General features: G+C 40.2%; 1 protein-coding gene across 3 annotated transcripts in view; it reads right to left on the bottom strand.

Annotated features, from left to right (window-relative positions):
- The window catches only part of DIAPH1 (diaphanous related formin 1), a 108,217-nt gene that overhangs the window by 27,006 nt on the left and 55,783 nt on the right, over positions 1 to 25,428 (bottom strand). For all 3 annotated transcript variants that reach the window (XM_073905545.1, XM_025852279.2, XM_025852283.2), the window contains 3 exons: positions 4,462 to 4,560; positions 468 to 562; positions 73 to 174 (listed from right to left, as the gene is read on the bottom strand). In XM_073905545.1, the coding sequence (XP_073761646.1) occupies positions 73 to 174; positions 468 to 562; positions 4,462 to 4,560 (296 nt within the window). The remainder of the gene's footprint in view (positions 1 to 72; positions 175 to 467; positions 563 to 4,461; positions 4,561 to 25,428) is intronic.

Raw genomic sequence — 25,428 nt, 5'->3', positions numbered from 1 at the left:
ACCCCAGCTGCTTCAGGGGAGGAGGGCAGCAAGGGGGTCCAAGAAGAGCTTCTTGCCACAGGCCTCACTCACCACCACACCAAACTGCTCCGACTCAGCCAGATCATCATATTCATCCTTCAGTTCGGAGAGCATTTTTAACTGCTCTGGCTCTGGCATCTGCTTAATGAGGTTCTGAAAGAGAGAAGGGACGGTCTCATGAGCTGATAGCTTGAGCCTCCTGTCAGTCCCCTACTTTGCCCAAGGACCACAAAGAGGGAAACAGGGGCTGGGGGTTAGGGCAGCTAGTGAGATGGCAGGACTTTTGAAAAATATACCAGAAATAATCTAACCACCGGAGAGATGGATGCTGACCCAAAGCCAGCATTCTGTAAAGCACCAATCTAGAGGACCTCACACTCCAAAGAGATGAGGCCAGTGTACCGTGGCACGAACAGCCAGCTCCCACACACAACCCTGCTCCTTACCTGGATCATAGACTCAGTCAGAACACTCTCATTCACCTCCAGGATGACATTCTTAATCTCTTGATAGGCCATGCGGAAGGAACCCAGAAAGATGGCTGCCAGAAAATGAGGTATCAAGACACATTCTTCTCAGTCTCCTCTCCCTTCCAGCCTATCTATAAACCTCTGCTGGCCTATTTGCCTAAGAGTTTTCTTTTAAAGTCACTATCAGAAACCTCCACCAGCTCTCCACTACCTGGGTAGTTAAAGTCCAAGTTCCTGAGTCCGACATCTAAGGTTCCCACCTCCCAGCTTTCTCTCTCATGAACGCCCCACATTTATGTCACATGCCAGCTACCCTGTTCTAAGCACCACATTCTACGAACACTGTGGCTCCTGGCCTTTGCTCACACAGGAAGATTTTGATCTTCTCTCTATATATACATCCAAGATACTCACCCCACTCTATTTTTAGTTTCCCACTCCTATGACTCCATCCTCAAAGCTGCCACTGCCTTCAAATGCTCTGATTCTTAAATTGCCATATCCTGTTCACCAACAAACACTTCCTGTCTTCCAGTTCTCTAGCCTCTGCAATGGCCCTTCAACCCCATCAGTGAGCGCTGACCACTCCGTTTTCTTCGGATGTACGAGTTCTACTTTGCCTTCTCTCCTTCACCTAGACCTACAGTCTATAGCTTCGCCTGATCTCTACTATTACTGCCATCTCTGTTACTACTGCTCCTATTATTGTTTCCTTCTCCTTCCAATTCCTGGTCGATCCAGCCATGTCATCTCTCCCCTTGCACCTGGGGTGATGAACACTGCTGGCAAAGACTCCGCAGATCACAGTTCATCTGGAGTGGCGCCAACAATAGTGATACACTCAGCGCCACCGAGCAGTCCTTTGTGTGTCCCTACTCTACGCTAGGCTCTCTTACAAGCTCCTCCAAAGTATCCCCATTCTCCCAACTGTCCCACCACTGCCGATTTAAAAAAAAAAAAAAAAAAAAAAAATCTTCTTCCTCTTCACTGGGAAAAAAACCCCAGCATTCTCTTACGCACTGGGGGCTCCCAGCTGGAGCCAAGCCAGAAAAGGCTTGGGTAAGGACTATTTGGAATTATCCAGGAGAAAACGTGTGCCAACACTTGTGTAAGCTTATCAGCAACTACACCCATGTACTCGTCCTTTTCTTAGATTTCAGTAGAACAGGTGGCCCTGAGGACCTTTTCCTTCAGGATATACACATAACCAAGTTTCTACTGTCTTAAAAACAAAAAACCAAAAACCTTGACCTGATATTCCTCCTTTTTGAGGATATTCTTTCCCTCAAAAAATACAATAGTCTCTTCTCTTTCACTTCCACAGCTCTCATCTATTCTTCTGTCCCCAGAGTCAATGAAAAGACCACAATTACTTACTGAGTATCATACACAACACTTAAACGTAATCTACATACCTAATCTCATTTAATCCTATTCATGATATCCTTGAATGTCTGTATTATTAACCCCATTTGACAGAAACGGAAACTGATACTTCAAATTAAGCTAGTCAAACCCAAGGTCATACTGCCAGTGAGAGCTGGAAGCAGGAATTAAATACTACAGGATTCCAGAGGCTCTGCTCTTAACCTCTACGCTATCCTGAAATTCTTCTTGCTTAAGGCCACTGACTTTCCTCACGCCAGATCCAAAGGACACCTGTCCTTTCCTTATTTTACCGGATTCCCATCTTCATCTGACACTGCTGACTACCCCCACTTAGGACTATGTCATACCATTTTTCTTGTTGCTTCTTTCCAGCCTTTGAGTTCCCTGACCCTCTCCCCCTTCTACTTGCCCCTTAAATATTAGTGGCCTTCAAAGCAAACTCATGGCTTCAGCTATGACTCATATTCTGTCTCCTAAATTCCTACCTCCAGCCAAACCTTCTTCCTGATTCCTATACCCAAAGGCCTAACACACCCATCCTTCTGGAGGAGTCCCACAGGCACCTTAATTCTATCCTACAAGTCATCATTTCTACCCACCACCCTGCCACCTCTCATTCATGTCCAGTACCCACCACTCCTCCCCAGAAAGACATTTTGCTCCTGGCTGGATTTTCCTATTTCAGTAAATGGTACCACTCTCTACAGAGTGATGTAAACCAAAGAAAACATCTCCTTCATTCCCTCAGTCACTAAGTTCCATTATTTCTATCTCCTTAGTATCTTCTGCCTGCCTTCCTACTCATTCTCACTACTTTAGTTTCAGGCCCTGATCATCTCTCACCTAGATTAAAGTGAGAACATAACTCATCTCTCTGCCTGGAGTCTTCCCGGACGCTAGCAATCCAGCCTCAGTCACTGCCCAAGTAGCCTTCCCCCGAATTACACAGGGACTATCACTCATTTTCCTGATTAAAATCCTTTTAATAAATTCCAAGACCTTCAGGATATCACAGATATTTCTTAGCCTAAGCCTGTCAGAATTCTTGATAATCTAGCTTCTATTTCTTGAAAGCTTCTCCTGCCACTCCTCTCCCACATATGGCCTTTAGTTTTCCAACCACACTGTGTCACACTCCGTGCGTCTGCGCCTTCATACGTGCTGACCCCGCTGCCTGCAACAAGCCAGCCCTCAGCCTTCACTTCACTCCTGACTCATCGTTCTTTCAAATCCATGTAAGCAGTACCTCCTTTTGAGTGACATGCTCCCTCCAGTACTGCCCGCACTTGATTTAGATGCCCCTTTCCCGGGGCTCTCATCTGCATCCAAGCTCATCTCTATCACAGCACTTCATCTGTGTGGTTCCCATTATTTACTTTTCTGTTTGCACCAGACAGATGCTTCATAAGGACAGGAACTGTGCCTTATTCAGCTTAAGTGTCCCTAGCACATAAGAGGCACTTAATAATTTCTGAATCACTAAATTACATCTCCTAGGCCATCCTCCCCTAAACAAATCTCATTCTCTTTGTGAGTTCTATTTTCTGTATTGTTATCATCCAACTGGAAGGAATCATGTAATACCCACAGTCTTCTATCACTTTCTAAAATGGGAATTACTCATGTTTTCTCTTCCCAGAGATAAACTTGAGAAAAGGAACCATCTCCCATTACTTTTGGTCTCCATAAAAAGACTTACCCACAGACAACATTTAGTGGTATTTGCTGTCAATGATCTAGGACTATACAGCAAAGAATAACGTAAGGGCTTACTGTTCTCATGATATCTCTGATTTTACTTATGGGTATGTGTCATTGTTTCCTTGTGTGACCTCGGCCGAGTCACAACATCTAAACTTTAATCTTCTCATATGGAGAAATGGGGACAAGAGCCACATTACAAGACTGTGAGTGGGTTTTATGGAATATGTACCCTTTCATCTCTGGAACACATGTCTCATACGGGCCCAACAGAGACTGCAACATGGCAGAACCTCAGATATTTGCTGAGCAAATATTTAAATCTCTATTACTCAGCATAAAGGAGATCAACAGCCAAACAAACAAACAAAAAATGAACATTCATCCTGATCATCAAATAAGTACCACCTATACCAACTTTGCGGAGGAGTTTCTGATCCTAGTTTGAGAAGTGCAGGATTTATATTATTTATTCTAAGCCACAAAAGTGTTTTAGATTAAAGTGAACCCAGTGCCTGCATTTAAAAGAAGTACTTAAGAAAAAGTTAGAAAGAGGGAAATGCAGTGGCTAGAATATTCTGCGGATGCAATGGAAACAGTAAGGGTTTTGAAATAAAAAAAAAAATCTGAGGTTCCAGTCCCATACCTGTCTCTCACCACCTATGGGACTGGGCAAATTCCTAAAACTCTCAACCACTGTTAGTGTCTAGTTTTATGGTAAGGAAATAATCTTGCAGTGCTACTGAGGAATTAAACAAGATACTGGAAGTTCACTATCCAATGCCTGGCATACATTAGGAACTCAACAAATCAAGACACCCTGGATCTACCAAAATTAAGCTTTTAAAAGACAAATAGTTGGGATCACAGAGTTACTCACAGAGATTCTGGGCCGTCTTTGAATCCAACACCTTTAACTCTTTTACTTTTTTCTTTTGCACAGATTTCTTTTCTTCTCCACCTTCCTGATCCTTCTTAGCTAGTAAGGGAAAGATGAGAAAAGCATGATTATGGACAAGCCACATTCAGGCCTTACTGAACTACTATACCAGCCTGGAATGCGTCCTCACTTCCTATTAACAATGGTTTCCCTCTTGTATTCCTTCTCTTTAACCGGCCACCCTTCTATTACTGACCCCTACCCTCAACTACAGTCAACATCTCATTCTCATTTCTTTAACTGTTATCAATAATTCTTTCCCAACTACATCCTATCATTTGCTTGCAGATCCTTCTCTGAAGGACCAGAGCGTAAATATTTCAGGTTTTACAGACTATATGATCTGTCTCAACTGCTCAACTCTGCCACTATAGCATAAGAGCAGTCAAAGACAATACATAAGTGAATGGGTGGTCAGCCTGAGGGATGTAGTTCGCCAACCTGTTACTAGAGCCTTCCACCATCTTATCCTTTTGTGCCTATTAAAAATCCTATTTTCTTTCAAGCTCCATCTTGAACAGTTCTCTATAAAAATTTTTTAAAGATTTATTTATTTTAGAGAGAGAGAAAGAGAGTGTGCATGTGTGTGCATGTGCAAGCGGGGTGAGGGGCAGAGGGAGAAAATCTTCAAGCAGACACCCCCCTGAGCCTGACATGGGACTGAGCCACCCAGGTGCCCATACTGTTTGAATTTTAAACCACATAAAAAGTATTACCTGGTACAAATAAATAAGAAATAAAGCAAACAAAAAAGAAAGTTACATGGCAAAAAGTGCCAAGAACTATTAAAAACACTCATCCTTTGGCCTGTCAGTCCAAACTCGCAGGAAAATGCTAAATACATGAAGATTAGTTACTTATATAAACACTTACTGAGTACCTATTATTGAGTATCTTTATGTGCCAGGTTATTCTGGGCACTGTGAATACAACAGTGAACGAGAGAGAGGGGCACCTGGGTGGCTCAGTCACTTGAGTGTCTGACTCTTGGTTTTGGCTCAGGTCATGATCTCAGGACCCTGGGATCAAGCCCCGACCCAGGCTCCAAGCTCAAGGCAGAGTCCGCCTGTCCCCCTCCCTGCCCTCCCACTCTCGTGTTCTCTCTCTTTCAAATAAATAAATAATATCTTTAAAAAAACAAAACAGTGAACAGAACAGAGAAGATTCCTGCCTCCAGAGAACTCATATTCTAATCAAGAGAAACGACAAGCAGTTAATACATAAAATACTATATGAGCTAGTCATAGTTCTGTGAAAAGAAAATCTAGAGAAGAAACGGGGACCAAATGGGCGATGGATTATACCTTTAGGGGGATGAGGAAAAATCTTAGAATGTGACTTTTGAGAAAAGACCTTCTAGAAAGTGAGAGCACAAAGCCAAGTGAGTATCTACAGGGAGAGGGGGATGCATTTCGGGCAGAGGGAATGACAAATACAAAGGCCTGAGAAAGGAGCATACCCAGTGAGCTCAAAGAAAAAGCAAAAAGGTCATTATGGCTGCACGGAGTGAGGGGGAGGTCCGGAAAAGTCAGAGAGGTACTGAAGACAGGTCATATAACAAAATGGAAATTATGGGTGGTCAGATAAAAATGGAGAATTAAAACACCCAGACTGTATTACAAAAACTTAGAAAAGGGGAAGGAGAAAAGTTAAAAGTAAAGCTCTCATTTTATACAGGCAAAATACGAAGATACGTATTCATTACTGATGTTGAAAAACAGAAAAAATAGACTCAACTTTTTTGCTTGGCAATAAGATAAAAATAAGTATAAGGTACAGATACAAGAAAGACAGGGATGAAAAGGCAGCTCCCTTTTTGTGGAAGATGTAACTCCACACGGCAGTTCACAACCACCGCCAGACTAACGAAGAACTACCAGAACTAGCAACTCAGGAGGGCTACGGAGGAAAGACAATCATCTGTGCAGAGGCTGCTTTTCGCTCACAGGCTGGAGCGATGGAGTGGAGACAAGGGCCTACAGCGACCCCCCGACTAAACACACACAGGTACATCATGCGACCCACCTGAAAATACCCACGGACCAATGGGCTACTAACAACCACAGTTACCACAAAAGGGAAAATTCCGTATGCTGCCATACCTCCTCACCTTCCCTCTTTAAGAACGGTGCACACCCACTGCCCCATAGCAGACAGCCTCTCCTCTGCGCCCCTGCCAGGTGCTCCCTCGCAATATGTTTGATAAACTCTCGCCTCTGTTCTGCCTCCAGTGAGCCCTTTTAACTGCCGTACCCGGCTTCTACCTGATCCTTGCCCTATTTGAGAACCCCCCTCCAATTGAGACAGACACAATATGGACTTCTCAGCTCTACCAAAATGGAGTAGCCCCATGTAGAGGAAATACAATTGTTATATAAAAACTGGGGAGGGTAAAGGGACCTAAATGAAAATAAAGTTTCTATGCTTACTTGAACTGGTAAAACGTCAGTATCATCAGGGCACCTGGGTCATCTGCTTTCGGCTCAGATCACGATCCCAGGGTCCTGGGATCGAGCCCTGTGTCAGGCTTCCCTGCTTAGCAGGAAGCCTGCTTCTCCCTCTCCCCGGCTTGGGCGCATGCACTCTCTCTCTAATAAATAAATAAAATCTTAAAAAAACCCCACAAAAACCAATAGATTTAAAGGACTGAAATCAGAGCATGTTCTCTGACCATAATGGAATCAAACAACAAATCAATAACCAAAAGAGAACAGGAAAATATCCAGACATTTGGAAGCCAAAGAACCACTTCCAAGTAATTTGTGAGTCAAAGAGGAAGTCTCAGAAAATTTTAAGATACACAGAACTGAATGAAAATGAAAGTACAATACATCAAAATATAAGGGACGCAGCTACAGCAGTGCTAACAGTGAAACCGACAGCACCAAGTTTACATTAGAAAATTAGAAAGATCAAGTCAGTAGTCCAATTTTCTATCTCAAGGAACTAGAAAAAGAAGAGCAAAACAAACCCAAAGCAAGCAGAAGGAAGGAAATAAAGAATTTAAGAGCAGAAACCAATAAAAATGAAACAACAGAGAAAATCCAATGACTCAAAAAGCTGCTTTAAAGAAAATCAATAAAACAGACTCCACCAAAAAACTGCCAGAACTAATTCATGAATTCAGTCACAGGATATAAAATCAACACACAAAAATCTGTTGCATTTCTATACACCAATAAACGAAGCAGCAGAAAAAGAAATCAAGGAATCAATCCCTGTTGCAATTGCTCCAAAAACAGTTAGGATACCTAGCAATAAACCTAATTAAAGAGGTAAAAGATCTATACTCTGAAAACTACAGAACGCTTATGAAGGAAATTGAAGAGGACACAAAGAAATGGAAAAACATTCCATGATCATGGATCGGAAAAACAAACATCGTTAAAATGTCTATACTACCCAGAGCAATCTACACATTTAATGCAATCCCTATCAAAATACCACCAGCCTTTTTTTTTTTTTAAGATTTTATTTATTTATTTATTTGACAGAGAGACACAGCGAGAGAGGGAACACAAGCAGAGGGAGTGGGAGAGGGAGAAGCAGGCGTCCCGTGGAGCAGGGACGTGGGGCTCGATCCCAGGACCCCGGGATCATGACCTGAGCCGAAGGCAGAAGCTTAACGACTGAGCCACCCAGGTGCCCCAAAATACCAGCAGCATTTTTCACAGAGCTAGAAAAACAATCCTAAAATTTGTATGGAACCACAAAAGACCCCAAATAGCCAAAGCAATCCTGAAAAAGAAAAACAAAACTAGAGGCATCACGATTCCGGATTTCAAGCTATACGGCAAAGCTGTAATCATTGAGACAAAAAGAGACACACGAGACAAAAAGAGACACGCAGATCAATGGTACAGAATAGAAAGCCCAGAAATGGACCTAAAACTATATGGTCAACTCATCTTTGACAAAGCAGGAAAGAATATCCGATGGAAAAAAGACAGTCTCTGCAACAAATGGTGTTGGGAAAACTGGACAAAATTCCCTGGGTCAGTCTGGGCTGTGGCCCAGAGAACTGTCGACCATAGTATCTGCTCCCTTTCTACAATGTGGAGTTTTTGTCCTGGGAAATGATGGTGCAGGTAGGGACCACATTTCCTAGCCCATCTTGCATCTGGGAGGTGACCATATGATGTAAGAGCAGAGTGATGTATACTGATTCTAAGCCAGGAATTATTTTTTTAATACAAATTAAAATTTATTTCTTGCTTTAAGGGTTAATCTTAGGTTATGTGAATTACATCTCAAAACATACATACATGTAAATAAATACATACAATAGACCAGAGATGGAAAACCTAAAACTATTAACTTCTAGAGGAAATCAGAAAAATCTTCCCAACTTTGGGGTAGGCAAAGATTCTTTTTTTTTTTTTTTTTTTAAAGATTTTATTTATTTGACAAAGAGAGACACAGTGAGAGAGGGAACACAAGCAGGGGGAGTGGGAGAGGGAGAAGCAGGCTTCCCTGCTGAGCAGGGAGCCCGATGTGGGACTTGATCCCAGGACCCTGGGATCATGACCTGAGCTGAAGGCAGACACTTAACGACTGAGCCACCCAGGCGCCCCTAGGGGGGTAGGCAAAGATTCTTAAAAACAAACCATGTGGTAGGCAGAATCTTAAATTGGCCCCCCTCTTAGTGCACACACTCTGTATAACCCCTCTCCTTGCTGTCCTTGAAGAAGCAAACTACCAGGTTGTGGAGAAGGCCATGTGGCAGGAAATAATGAGCAGCCTCTAGAAGCTGGTAACAGCCCTTAGCTAATGACCAGCACGAAAACAGTTATCTACGTCCTACAGTTACAAGGAACTGGATTCAGCCAAATAGCACATAAGCCTGGAAGAGGACACTGAGCTCCAGAAAGCAAGGAAGTCCAGCCAGAACCTTGATTTCAGTTTGGTGTGACCCTCAGCAGAGGATCCAGCTAACATGGATTCCAGACCCAGGGAAACTGTGGGATAATAAATTTATGCTGTTTTAAGTTTGTGGGAATTTGTTCCAAAGCAACAGAAAATAATACAAAACATAAAAGAAAAAATTGATAAAGCAGACTTCATCAAAATTAAAAACTTCTGTTCTTTCAAAGGTACCATTAAAGAACAAAATAAGTCTTGGGAAAAAATACTTACAAAACACAGATCTTGATAAAGGACTAGTATCCACAACATATAAAAAAATTCTCATTATTCAATCCTAAGAAAACAACCCAATTTTTTTTTAATGGGTAAAAGATTTGGACAGATACTTCACCAAAAAAGTTATACAAGTTTAAGTAAGCACAGGAAAAGATGCTCACCATCGTTAAGGTATTAGGAATATGTAGAATATGTACTAGGAATTAATTTAATTAGAAACTAAAACTACAATGCCTACGGGGGTGCCTGGCAAGTCGGTAGAGCATGCGACTCCTGATCTTGGGGTGGCTCAGTCTGAGCCCCATGCTGGATGTAGAAATTACTTAAAAAAAAACAAACAAAAAAACCCCCCCAAAAACCCCCCTACAATGCCTAACCCACTAGAGTCACTAAAAAAACAAAACTGACGCAACTAAGTGCTGGTAAGGATGCAAAGCATCCGCTGGTGGAAATGAAAAAAAAAAAAAAAGGTTCTCCCTTTGGAGAACAGTTTGACAATTTCTTATTTGATAGTTACGTTAGTAACAAAGGACTCAGCGATCCCACTCCAGGTATTTGCGGAAGAAAAATGAAAACATATATCGAGACAAAATCTTGCATGTAAATGTTTCTACTGGCTTTACTCTTAACCACCCCAAACTGGATTCAACCCAAATGTCCATCAACCAGTAAATGGATATAATGGAATACTACTCAGCAATAAAGAGGAGTATCTCTGTATGCAACAACATGGACAAATCTCACATTATGCTAGGTGAAAGAATCTAGGCTTAAAAGGATAATGTTTGATTCCATTTATTATGACTATTCTGGAAAAGATAAAACTGTAGACAGACATCAGAGCAGTGGCTGCCAGGGCCTCACAGTGAGGAAAGGGGATAGACAAATGGGAAGAAGTGAACTTTTTGGAGAGATGAAAATATTCTCTATCTTGAGTGTGGTGGTTACATGGCTGTATACATTTGTCAAAATCCACAGAACTGTACACATACAAAGGGTAAATTTTACTATATGCATCTTGTACCTCAATAAACCTGTCTATCTGAACAAATTATATCATTAAGGCCAATAAAGTACAGTAGTATAAAGCTACAATAATTATAACAGAGTGACAGTCAAAGAACATCTGAAGTGAACAAAGAACTGGAAATAGACATGAAACATTTAGCATATGCCGAAGTAGAAACTCAAATCAATGAAAAAAGGATGGTCTGATTCAGAGGTTGATACATTTTTTTCTTAAGTGACTGGAAAGTAAATACTTGAGGCTCTGTGCACCATAGTTTCTTTCAATTACTCAACTCCGCTAGTGTAATATGAAAGACATAGATAATATGTCATCAACTGGGCATAGCTGTGTTCAAATAAAACTTTATTATCAAAAATGGGTTGAGCATAGTCTGCTGACTTCTGGTCTAACCAACAGTGCTGGAGCAACTGGCTCCCCACTTTCAAGGAAAATAGACCCTAACTTTATGCTGCTCACAAAAATAAATTCCAGACATATTAAACACTGAATGTTAAAAATAGAAAAACAGTATAATTTTGAACAAAAACTTTTCTAAGAATAACATAAAATCAAGATATATGGTATAAAGACTGGTTTCATTACATAACATTTTCATTTTTCAATGTGGTGAAAATTACCATGTAAAATATGAAAAGAAATGAGAACTTTCATTTCCAATAATGATGCCAAGTCTCCTATGAAAAACATCTAAAAATGCTGGTATAGTGTTTAAAAAACCTCCTTGAAAACATGGAAGAAGTGATAAGATGGTGATGAACTGCTCCAGAAAGAACCACAACAATGGCACACTGTTCTAATACGTGTTTGACGGTTTTGTGTAGCAAGGGTGGACTGGGATCAAGGTTCAGTTTCTATCTAATGTGGGGAGTCTCATATAAGACTCACTCCTCGGTAGCTGGGAACCCAAAAGGCTACATCCTGAATAAAGGTGAACAACAGGTTCACAGTTGAAAGCCCTTTATAAAGCCTACACTCTAGGAACAGGGTGAATAAATGCAGAGAGAAAAATATTAAAAATAATGAAAACAAGTATCACATACATACAGTAACACATAAAATGGAGGGCTAAATGTGATATTCACTGGCACTGAACTTGAAAGCAAAAGAAAGTGCCAAAAAAGAAGCGCCTGGGGCCACAGTCAGTTAAGCAGCTGCGTGCGTTTGGCTCAAATCATGATCTCAGCGTCCTGGGATCAAGCCCGTCATCCAGGGAGCCTGCTTTTCCCTCTCCCTCTGCCCCTACCCCTGCTGTGCGCATGTGTTCTCTCTCTCTCTCTCTCAAATAAATAAATAAAATCTTAAAAAAAAAAAATGGAATACTTGAAGGAAAAGTAGCTGTGAATTTTCCAAAAGTGATGAAGGATTTCAACACAAAGAATCAAGAAGCTCAGAGAATCCCAAAGAATAATACAAGAACCACATCATGGCACACCATCACAGTAAAACTGCTAAAAATCAGAGTAAAAAAAATTCTCAGAGTAGCAGGGGGTAGAACATAATTACCTTCAAATGAACTACAGTAACACTGACAGTGCAGTTGTCTTAACAAAAAAGGGAAAACAAAAAATATCCTTCAAAAACATAGGCAAAATAAAAACAGTTCAGGAGACCTGAACTAATAAAATAAATATTAAGGGGAGTAATTATTCAGGCAGAAGATGAAAAATTATTACAAAAGTAAATACAGAAATATACGTTGGGATGAGGAACACTAGAAAAGTGTTTCTAAGTGAATAGTGATATTATAAAATAATAGTAAAAATGCTTATAGGGTCCAAACCATGTAGAATTAAAATATGTGACATCAATGACTCAAAAAGAAGATACGTTGTGGGCGCCTGGGTGGCTCAGTTGGTTAAGCGACTGCCTTCAGCTCAGGTCATGGTCCTGGAGTCCCGGGATCAAGTCCCACATCAGGCACCCGGCTCGGCAGGGAGTCTGCTTCTCCCTCTGACCCTCTTCCCTCTCATGCTCTCTCTCTCTCATTCTCTCTCTCAAATAAATAAAATCTTAAAAATAAAAAAAGAAGATACGTTGTAAATAGAGTTAAAATGATGTAGAGTTCTAGCATTATCTGGAAGGTGGAAAAAGTTTTAATTTGTATTAGATTGTAATAAATCAAGGATGTAGGTATAATTTCTAAGGTACCTGTAAAAAGACAGTAAAAAAATGTATAACTAAAAATAGGATATATGTGAAATTTAATAAAGTTCTAAATCAATCTGTAAGAAGATAAGAACAGAAAAAGACAAAGTGGAAAAAATCAAACAAAACAAATAGCAATACGGTATATATGAATTCAAATGAATTAAATACTTTGCAATGAAAGACTAAGATCATCAGACTGGATTTACAAAACATACACACTAAATAAGTGCTGCTTCTTAGAAGGGACAACACTTCAAATAAAGACGTGAATGTTAAGGGTAAAGAGTGGAAAAAGATATATTAAACAAAAGAAAGCTGTTGCAGTTATATTAGTATCAAATAAAAATTTCTTCTCTAATAATGCTACTGGCTTGAACACACATTTAATAATGATAAAGGGTCAATCCACAAGGAAGACAATTTTAAATCTAAATACATCCAATAATTTAGTTTCAAAATATATAAAGCAAAAACTGACTAAACCAAAAGAAAAAAGGGTAATTCTATAACCACTGTGGAAGAATTAACACCTTTTGTACAGAAACTAATAAAACAAGCTGACAAAAACTTGCAAAGTATATGAAAATGTGAACACATCTAATAAACTTGACCTAATTGCTATATTAAAACAATGCATCCAACAATGAAAAACTACATCTTTTTTTCATATGTACACGTAGCACATGTACCAAATTCACCACATGCTGCTTAAAAGAGCCTCAACAAATTTCAAAGGGTAGAAATCATTCAAAGTATGTTCTATGACCACAACTCGGAAATCAGTAAAAAAGATAACTAGAAATTCCCCCAACTATTTCATATCGAATAAATATCCAAGTAACTCAGAAGTTAGGTAAGAAATCACAATAGAAATTAGAAAACATTTTGAAGAGAATGAAATCAGCTTAGAATAGAATAGATGGAACAGAAAGTGCAAAATAAGATAGCAGATTGAAACCTAAGTATTTCAGTAATTATGTTAAATGTAAATGGATTATATGCTCTAGTTAAAACCAATACTGTCAACTGGAGTGAAAAAAGAAAAACAATAGTCCAAGTATATGCTGTTTTATGAAGGAAACATCTAGAATTAAGAATAGACAAAGGATGGGGGTGCCTGGGTGGCTCAGTCGGTTAAGCGTCCGCCTTTGGCTCAGGTCATGATCCCAGGGTCCTGGGATTGAGCCCCGCGTCGGTCTCCTTGCTCAGTGGAGAGCCTGCTTCTCCCTCTGCCCGCCACTCTCCCTGCTTGTGCTCTCTCTCTCACTCCCTCTCTCAAATAAATAAAATCTTTAAGAAAAAGAAAAAGAATAGAGAAATGATGAAAGTATAAAGTTACACTAGGCAAGTTCTAAAGTTTGGGGGTGCCTGGGTGGCTTAGGTGTCTGCCTTTGGCTCAGGTTGTGATCTCCGGGTCCTGGGGTCAAGCCCCATGTTGGGCTCCCTGCTCAGTGGGGAGTCTGCTTCTCCGTCTCCTTCTGCCCCCCACCCCCACCCTGCTCCTGCTCTCTCTCTCAAATAAATAAATAAAACCTTAAAAAAAAAAAAGTTGATGAAGTTCCATCAATTTTAGCTAAACAGTCTTTCAGGGAACAAAAATAATACAGAACATAAATAAGGACACATTACAATCACATTACAATAAAAGTTTTAGTTTATCAGATAAGTATAAGAATTTTAAATTTCTATGTACCCAGTAACATTGTACATTTATATATTAAAATATATAAAGCACAAAAAATGAATAATCTGAAACTAATCATGAGGACACATTAGACAAACCCAAACTGAGGGACATTCTACAATCACAGGTATGCACTCTTCAAAAATGTCAAGGCTGACTCAAACAAACTGGAAGAATTAATATTGTTAAAATGCACATACTACCCAAAGCAATCTACAGATTCAATGTAATCACTATCAAAATACTAACAGTATTTTTCACAAGTAGAATCAATAATCCTAAAATTTGTATGAAGCCACAAAAGACCCCAAATAGCCAACGCAATTTTCAGAAAGAAGAACGAAGCTGGAGGTATCACAATCCCAGATTTCAAGATATAGTACAAAGCTATAATACTTAAAACAGTATAGTACTGGTACAAAATTAGACGCATTGATCAATGGAACACAACAGAGAGCATGGAATTAAACACATGTTTATAGGGTAAATTAATCTACAACAAAGGAAGCAAGAGTATACAATGGTGAAAAGACAGTCTCATCAATAAATGATGCTGGGAAAGCTGGATAGCCACATGCAAAAGAATGAAACTGGACCAATTTCTGAACACCAGACACAAAAATAAACTGGATTAAAGACCTAAATATGGGGGGCGCCTGGGTGGCTCAGTTGGTTAAGTGTCTGACTTCAGCTCAGAGTGTATGCTTGTCCCTCAGCCCCTCCCCCTGGCTCATGCTCTCCCTCCCCCCAACTCTCAAATAAATAAAATCTTAAAAAAAAAAAAAAGAATGAGATCTTGTCATCTGTGACAACATGTATGGATCTAGAGGGTATTGTGCTAAGTGAAATAAGTCAGAGAAAGATAAATACCTTTTCATTACACTTGTATGTAGAATCTAAAAAACAAATGAGCAAACAAAAAGCACACAGAGACTCATAAATGCAGAAAACTGATGGCTGCAAAGGGGAGGAGGAGGGAAGGATGGGCAAAATGGGTGAAAGACAGTGGGAGGTACAGGCCTCCAGTCTGGCAGTAAGTGATGAGGATGAAAGGTACGGTACAGGGAATATCGTCAATGATGCTTTAACAGCACTGTACAGTAACAGGAGAGCTAGACTTCTGGTGAGCGTAACTGTAGTTAGGGCTTCACTATGTTGTACAACTAACACTAATGTAACACTGTCTGTCAATTAGACTTCAATAAAAAAAAAAGAAATAAATGAAAGCACATGTAAAGAATTACAAGCATGGTGACCAAAAAACTGTCAAGGTCATGAAAGGTAAGGATTGAGGAACAGTAATGAGAAGGCTGACTCCATTTTTTGTTGTTTCGTGGACAGCTACTAAGCCTCGCCTCTCACCTCTCCCCTTGTGCCCCACATCTTGGTGCTGGCAGCAGATTAACAAGAACGCCAAGTACTGCACCTGTGCGGGAATTCTCACCCTGGCTCCACATCCTAACCTCAATAAAAACCCAGGCCAGTCTCTTTTTCTTGCCCTGTCAACCATTTCAAACCTGCTTGAGAGGATTGCCCTGCTCTTCCCAGAGACCTCCATTAGTTAAGTTAATCTTTTCATACCCTCTCGGTGTGTGTAGGGCATCATTAATCTTGACATTCAAACCCAATTTTGAGCAGGGGTCCATCTGCCTTTGCAGGTGACTATAACAGGAATTATTTCCAATTAAAGAAGACTACAGAACAACTGAATATAAATGCATGACCCAGGATTTTTTCTGTAAAAAACATAATTGTAACAACTGGTGTAATCTGAAGGTCAAATTAGATAATAGGATTATATTAATATGGATTTCCTAATTTTGATATATTTACTGTAGCTATGGACCTGTTACTAGGAAACATACACCAAAGGTTAGAGACCTAATGCCTGTAACTTAGCCTCAAATCTTCAGAAAAAAAGATACACATACACACATACATGCACTTACTCCAAAAAATGATACACACATTATATAGGCAAATGTGGTAATATGTTAACATCTCAGGAATGTGATGAAGTATGTACAGGAAATTTTTTGTATTATTCTAGCAACTTTTCCATAACTCTGAAATTATGTCAATACAAAAAGCTTTTCAAAAAGATGGGGCACCTGGCTGGCTCAGTCAGTAGAGCATGCGACTCTTAATCTCAGGGTGGTCAGTTCAAGCCCCACACTGGGCATGAAGCCTACTTCAAACAAACAAACGAATAAAAAAGACAAAAAGGAAGTAAAACTGACAGAACTGCAATGCTAAATCCACAAAGTGGCATGTTTTAAACCATTTCTGTCAGTAACTGATGAAACAAGCCAACAAAAAGGATACAGAAAATGTATTTATTTTTAAAGATTTTTAAATTTCTCCACTGAAATGTGGGGCTCAAAACCACAACCCCGAGATCAAGAGTCGCATGCTTCCCTGAGACAGCCAGGCGTCCCAAGAATATAGAAAATTTAAATAATATAATTAACAAAAAGGAACTAATGAAGATACAGAGAACCCTTCATGAAACTGAAGAACACATACATGCTTTTTAAGTGCATACAGAATATTTATAATATTTAATATTCAGAGCCATAAAGGAAAACTCAACAAATTTTTTTTAAGATTTTATTTATTATTTATTTGAGAGGGAGAGAGAGCGAGCAAGAAAGCACAAGCAGGGGAAGCGGCAGAGGGAGAGGGAGAAGCAGGCTCCCCGCTGAGCAGGGAGCCCAATGCCAGCTGGATCCCAGGACCCCGGGATCATGACCTGAGCTGAAGGAAGACATCTAACCGACTGAGCCACCCTGGTGCCCCTCTACAAATTTTTAAAGACTGAAATTACAAGAGCACTGACCAAAAATGCCGTTAGCTAGAAATTAATAAGAAATTTAAAAAATCCTGAAAACTCACTGTGGTAGAGAATAACAGCTTCCCAAAGAAATCCACAACCTAATTCCTAGAACCTATGAATAACAACCTTGCATATAAAAGGTACAAGGCAGGTATCATCAAGGTAAGTATACTGAGAGTAGAGGATTATTCAAGATTATCTGGATGGACCCAATGTAAAATTACAAGGATCCCTCTAAGAGAGAGGAAGGTCACAGTTAGAGAAGAGATGTGATGACAGAAGCAGGGGGGCGGGGCTCAAGAATATTCATTATCATCGCTTCATTCAACAACACTGGCTGGATTTCTGAACCAGTGTAGTAGTAAGGAAAGAAAAGGAAACAAGAATTCTAAGGATTAGAAAGAATTAACACTCTCATTTGTTTTTCTTCTTTAAGTACCAAAATAGAGCAATTTATTCAAGACACTGAGCATAACACACTCATTTGAAGAAGGTAATTGTCAATATAAAAAAATCCAAAAGGACCTATAAATTATAAGCAAGCAAAAAATAAAATTAAAATTATATAAAAACATGAAGTATCTAGGAATAAATTTAAGAAAAGCTATACAAGACCTCTACGGACAAACTATATGACATTAATGAAAAACACTAAAAATTAAGTGTGTGAATACAGATTTACAGATTCATAGATTAAAGGCTCGATAATGTTAAGATGTGAATTCTTCTCAGACTGATTTATAGAGTCAGCAGAATAAAAATCCTAACAGGTTTCTCTTTTTAAGTTGTTAAGCAGTTTCTAAAATTTATATGGAAATACAAGGGGCCAAAGGTAGGACATTCTTAAAAAAGCAGCAAAAGATAGATGATATCAATACATTTTATAAAACTGTAAAAACCACGATCATGTGCTACTGGCACCAGGATAGACAAAATGATCAACAGCAAAGAGTACAGTCCAGAAGAGCACTTGAGAGAACAGACTGGGCATGTCCGATGATTGGGGGAAGGACAGACTTCACAACAGATAGGACTGGAATTAAGTGTCACATGAAAAAACTAAGTGGCATCCATAGGCAAATAGATCAATTACCAATCAATTAAAAAGCTCAATGTGACAGGCAAAACTATAATGACTGAAGGATTTCTCACACAGGACACAATATGCATTAGCCATAAAGAAAAGAAAAAGCCTGATAAATCTAAGCACTTTACGTAAGGAACTAGTCAACAAGATACTAAAAAAAAGTGAAGAGGCCACAGAGTCAGAGATGTTTGTGATACACCAAAGAGACAAAGGATTAATATCTAGAATGTATAAGGCATTCCTTTTATTTGAAGTATGTCCATTTTGCAACCCTCATGAACAGGTCTATGCACTGAGAACTGATGGCTGCTAACATCACAGAAGGGATGACGAGACATTATATGTCATCTGAAGAGGAACCTAACATCTATTATGGAGAAGTCTCGGCAAAGACAAATGGAGCCTGATTCTGATTAAGCTTCTAGACCCATCTTACCCATTTACAGCAAATATAGGGAACAGAAACATATGAACTACACTATGGGAATAAAATCACAAAAATTCGTATTATGAGAAACTTCACAGGACAAATAATACAGTTCTTACAACAAATGAATTTCAAGAAAAATAAAGAAAAAAGGGAGAAAGGTAGAGATAAAGAGAGACAAAGACATTTAAAAACACAGGCAAAACTAAACTATAGTGTTCAGAAATATAAACTTAGGTGATTAAAAAAAAGTGATTTCCAGTCAGGATAACTGTTTCTCTTAGTAGGGAAGGGGCACATGGAGGTTCTTAGGATCCCCCCTGGAGAGTGTATCTCCATACATATGGCATTTACAAGGGCATTCACCTTATAATAATTCCCTAAGTTGTACATCTGTTTTATGTAGCTTTCTGTATTTGTCTTATATTTAACAATACAAAGTGTAAACATTCAAATACCTAAACAGTAGATAATGGCAATTTGGAGGAGAGGAAAGGGAAGGGTAGTAGTTTAAGTATCAACATCCTCACTTTCCTAACAGAGAGGCAAAAGATAAAATCTTCAACTTATAAATCAAGAAAAAGAGGCAAAAGCATATTATTTCAAGTATTACTATACAACACAGAATGACTGTCAATGAGACTGAAAAACTTTTAAAAAGAGGAGGGTTTAGTTATTTTAGGTAAGAAATGAAGGCATGGCCCAGTTATGGTGGGGCTGGAGGTAGAAAGCAATTGATGGATTTGAGAATTAGCTCATAAACAGAAACAAACATGCTTGGCATAAACAAATATGAACTCTAGTTAGTAGATGTGAGTTGCACAGTGGCATGAGTTAGCAGTTCTGAAGGTACTTATTAATGTGTATTGTAGGTGAGCAAACCAGTAAATATGCTGTGGATGAAGGAGCCAGATAAGAGAAATCTGTGGTGCAAGAAGTCAGAACAGTGGTTACTCTGGGCCAGGGTGGAAGGAGTTAAGGAATCAGCTAAAACCTGAAGGGGGTACAAGGAATTTCTAGGTCTTAGTAATGTTCTGTTTCTTGATCTGGGTGTTCACTACATGGATATAAGCTTCACTTTGAATTTTGTAAAAATTCACTAACCCATACACATATGATTTGCATACTTCAAATAAATAAGTGATACATGTACGCCCCTCTGATGACAACCAAATAAATGCTATATATACAGTATAGGCAAAGACTACAAGCAAACATGGACAAAACTAAAGTAGTATGATGTGTTAATGTAGTTACATTATCTAACATGTAAATTTTTAAAAGTGTTACCCACCAGCAAACTGTGAAACAGGTAGGACAGGAACGAGTCTGGATACCACCTATAATATTTTAATATCCTTAGACAGCTGACCCTGGTTCAGCTTTGACACTGGGTGGGTAGGTTGAGGAAGACCCACTGACAACCAGAAGTAAAGATAAAAAAGTCAAGGGGTGCCCGGCTGGCTTGGTCAGTAGAGTACACAACTCCTGATCTTGGGGTCATGAGCTTGAGGCTTATGTTGGGCACAGAGATTACTTAAAAAATTTTATTAGATAAAAAAAATTTAAAATGTAGAGTTGATAGGATACTCCCATTAGCAGCCTTCCCACCCCTGTTGCTGGGATGGTGTATGGATTCAGTATACAAATATTATAGCACTCAACATATAAATTTACCAATGCTTGGGTTCCAGCTCTCATTTTTGCCAGAGCAAGGACGGGAAGCCCAGAACAAAGGGCTCATACCATGTCTCACACTAAAAAGGACATCAAGAGCTGAGTAATTTCACTCTGTAGAACTGTATGAAATTCATACACGATAAAAACCTGAGTACATACAGCACACCTTAGCAGAGAGGGAAGGAGAATCTTATCGGCAAATGACTGTGCCTCTCCGCTGACAAGAGCAGAAAAGAAACCCTTATCAGCCGACTCTTCAAAGAGCACGTCAGTGCCAGCATCCATGACTCTAGCTGCTGCAACCCTGGCCTCTTTAGCAGATTCTAAGCACTTGTGCTAATGGAAACGACAGCTTCCGAAGTAGGCACATAGCCAACCTAGTCTCTAAGGACCAAACTTGCCGAGTGCCCTGCCAGCCTTGCCAAGAAGTCAGACCCTGCAACTTCCCTTCTGTAACCTCTGCTCTCCCCCAGAGCAAGGGAAAAGACTGTCGGCTGCAGCTGCGGTTAAGTCAGGCACTGACCTAATTCAGAAGGGAGAGAAAGAGCATCAGGCAAAAGCTTTCACCTCCTCATCTAAATCAGACTCAAAGACAATCTTCAAAAAAGTCATGGGGCAGAGTGGGGAGGTGACAGTGCTGAAGCCATGGAAGAATTTTCACGTGTGCCTGTCCCCAACACGGCACACGATTTTTCTTTCTCTAAGACAGTCTATGAAGTACTGCTAACCCTTTAGGTCTGGTCAGGGAGAAAGGCGGCCACTGAAGAAGAAGGGAAGTGACTAGATAAAGCTGAGGAGCTGAAATCACCCTAGGGACGTGAGCCATCACACAGCAGAGAAATTCGGTATCCCAAAGCTTAAAGGTGCTCCTTTAATTCCTAGGAAAGAGCATGGTCCACTCTGTTGAGAGCAGTCTGCCGTGAATTTTCTTAAGACTTTGAATCACAAGCTATCCCTTCACAAGAAATAAGCCACTCCCCTAAGTTAGATATTCCAGCCCTTTCTCTGAAGGTTGCAGGGCATTCCCCCTTCAGTGCCTCCCCCATCACTTCTGGGGGACCTCCTGAAGATGGGAAGCTGTGCTCTGTGGAAAGAAGTCCGGCTCTGTACTTCCCAGTCCCAACCTGAGGGATCCTCCCTCTTTCCTAAGAAATCAGGCCTATAAACAAATTGCAAGATAAAAAATTAAGAGACAGCACAAGCTGGAGAGGGAAACTACAGAGACATCAACCAATTGTAACGCATGGACTTTATATGGCTCTGATTCAGATTAATAAACTATAAAAACAACAACAAACAAACCTGTAAGACAGAAACAGTGAGTGGATATCTGATGATATTTAAGAACTTTTTTAGATGTGACAAAGGTAATATAATTCTTTTTTTAAAAAGTACTCATTTTTTGATATACATTCTGAACTACTTACTTAAGGATTAAATGATATAACTAATTAGGATAGTTTAAATAACTGGTACAGCAAAGAGAAGGCTGATGTTGATAGATAAAACAAGACGAGCCATGAGTTTTTAAATGGGATGATGGGGTGCTGGGGTGGTTCAGTTAGTTAAGCATCTGACTTCAGCTCAGGTCGTAATCTCGGGGTCCTGGAATCAAACCCCAAGTCGGGCTCCCCACCCAGCAGGGAATCAGCTTCTCCCTCTCCCTCTGCTGCTCCTCCTGCTTGTGCACTCACTCTCTCTCTCTCAAATAAAGTCATAAAAAAAGGGGGCGCCTGGGTGGCTCAGTCGTTAAGTGTCTGCCTTCGGCTCTGGTCATGATCCCAGGGTCCTGGGATGGAGCCCCGCATTGGGCTCCCTGCTCAGTGGGAAGCCAGCTTCTCCCTCTCCCACTCCCCCTGCTTGTGTTCCCTCTCTCACTATGTCTCTGTCAAATAAATAAATAAAATTAAAAAAAAAAACTTCGAAAAAATAAAAATAAAACAAATTGGGAAATGGAGATCGTTTTCATATTCTTCTCTTCACATATATATGTGTGTATACATTTATGTATTACATATACATGTGGTTTCTTTTTTACCTTTTCAAAAATAAATGTTTTGTATGTGTTTTTTTTTTTAAGTCAGACTGCTTCCCTGGGATGATTAGGATGTCAGATTCTTCTCAGACAACCGAGTGAAAAGGGTACCTATTTCTCTTAGCTGATCCTATAATTGAGAAAACCACCCTCAACATCTCTGTAAGAAAAATCCAACCTAAACTCGGGTTTAGATTCTTGAAGAGGGAGAAGGGATGCACACCTGCCGTCTCAAAAGCCAGCACCCCGTTACAGTTAGGTGTAGCCTAACTTAGCCATAGCCAGAAAGCACTCCGTTCTTGGCTCAGAGGGCGGGGACTTGCTACATCTGGGGCTCAAAATGCAGGCAGCCTGCAGCAAGGTAAGCCCCTGATGAGCAAGTGCTGAGTAAAGGAGTCTGTTGGCTGCGTCTTGGCCTGCCTCACTCCTCCCTCAGTCGGGCTCCTCCCTGGCCCAATTCTTTTTTTTTTCCTGCGTCACAAACACAAAATGGAGTTAGCTAAGAGCAAAAACAATCTGTCTAAAATGGCTGAATGCAGTAGGGAGTGCCAGGCAATAAAGCGAAGGGAAAGGGCACCCCCTGCTGTCCAACAGAAGGACCCTATTTTTCTTTCTTCACTATTTTTGCATATGTTAAAAGAATCCACCCTACAGAGTCCAAGCTAATTTTGTCATGAATCTTGATTCTTATGTTGAATTCTAAAATTTAAGCAGATTGAGGCATAAGAAGGGAAGATAATTTCTAGTCTCTGAAGATAAAGAGTCAAGGCACAAAGTCAGTGGCCTGAGTCCCAGATCATAAGGGCCCCCAGAACAAAAGGGAGGGCCTACTACGTAGCACAGTATTCCCCAACTGCAGTAATGAGCTAATGCCCCCAGGCCTACAGCTGAAGCCATTACTTCCCCAGGACTTCCTGTTGCGGGCTTCTCTCAATGAAGACCACAAACAGGAAATGGAGGAGAAGGGCGTTGCCTGACACCCTGGAATTGAAATTCCTAAGAACTGCAGGTGGGAGTGAGTAAGTGAGCTAGGAAAGAGGACTTTGGGAAAATACTGTTGAGAACACAGCCTGACTCTAAAGCCTGCAGGGCTTTAAGATTCTGCAGGACTGAAAGGTTCAGGTTGAGTTATACAGCCACTCCACCTAACCTTCCTTCTCACTCACTGACTCAGGACCATAAGCTACTTGCTCGGCCTGAGATATAACCTGAGGCGTTTGTCCTTATTCTACAGGGAACACCCTCCATAATCTCATGCTACATGTCCCTTGAGTAACCCAAGTACTTTATGACTAAAAGAGAACACACGAGAAAAGTGGAGAAAGTAGAAACATGCTGAGAAATCTGTGGATCCAAGTCAGCAGCGCCTTCTACTCACTTACATGAGGCAGCACAAATGTGTGAGCTTATCCAACAACCATGAAGAGAGATAAAGAGTACATACATGTGAGCAGAGAACAATAGGAAGTTAAAAAAAAAGTGGGACTCTGGTACCAGTATAGTTCTCTCTGATATAATATAGCCTTTGGGGAAGAGTCCTAGATACGGCCTTTGGGGAAGAGGCCTAGATCTGCCTAGCTTATCTAAAAGATCTGAACACTTATTAGTAAGATCCCCAGGAAATAACAAAGTTTCTGTGAGGGTAACATAGCTACGACATCAGCAAGTCCTCCCAGCATACAATAAGCCATGTCCGTTAAGCTCTATATGAGCTCTCTGATTCTGAGGAAAGGACAAAACAAGAGGTCCCTACCATGTCCTAATTTAAGAAAGTGCCCATATGGAGGATTTCTACTTTATATTCCCCACAGCTATAATATACTACATGAGGGAAAAATTCAGCACCTCAAAGCCATTTGTATGTATACACCATAGCAGGGAAAACCAGATTCCTATCATTGACCTCCTGGCCAAACAAATACCCATCTACTAAGTCCCACAGAACTAGGCAACCACGGATGTGCAAGCTTTAAGGAGAGATGGATAAACCTGAAGGACAAGAACAAAGCTGGACTGAATTCCAAAGTACAAAAACCAAGTGCTAAGAGTTAGGAAGAAGGGAGCAAATAAAGAGTCTGAAAGGGTGGCAGAAAAGCAGTATTAGAAATCTGGGCACTTCTCAAAACATTTGATCACTCAGACAAGAAGTCACTGAGTTTCTTACACTTTCCCAGCACACCCAGGAAGGTGACTCAGTACAGGAGTGCTCAGGAAGAGATCAGCTTCAGGAATGTGGGTGAGGGTGGACTGGAAGGACAGACGGGGGACACTAAGGCTAGAGGACAGGAGAAAAGGCATCAAAAGAAGGCACTAGGTATAAAACCTTTGCTTTTCTTTAAAGATATAAATAAGATCCACACATTGCAACTGGCTGACATTTTAAAATTCTCTTTTAACCTGTATATTCCTCATCTCATTTTTCCCCTGGAGATTTATTTGTTGAAGAAATTAGGACTGGTCACTGTGGAAATGTAAAGAGTGCTGGCCCAGTACTGCAAGAGTCCCTAGAAGTAGGCACCTCTGAACACGCCTGCCTTTGTGCCACTCCCTTCCCCTAAATGCTAGATTCTAAACCTAAAAGATCTGGGATCAAATTCTGGCTTGGTATTTTCTTGCTATGAGATCTTAATAAACAAAGGACATATTAATTCTGTACTTTCAATTTCTCAGTTATAAATGAAGATACCACCTATTAGGCAACACTGTTCCTATGACTGGAATGAACAAATAATGACCTCCTACCACTCACAGCATCTGACATCAAATAGGTATTCTTGAATCAGACTGAGAAGGAGAAATACCTTCATCTTTTTCTAGGTGCTTGGAACAGTTTTAATC

This window comes from Callorhinus ursinus, unplaced genomic scaffold (assembly GCF_003265705.2).
Source record: "Callorhinus ursinus isolate GAN/ISIS: 27379988/994484 unplaced genomic scaffold, GSC_fseal_2.0 scaffold23, whole genome shotgun sequence".
NCBI lineage: Eukaryota > Metazoa > Chordata > Mammalia > Carnivora > Otariidae > Callorhinus > Callorhinus ursinus.
This window is presented reverse-complemented; position numbering and strand designations above follow the sequence as displayed.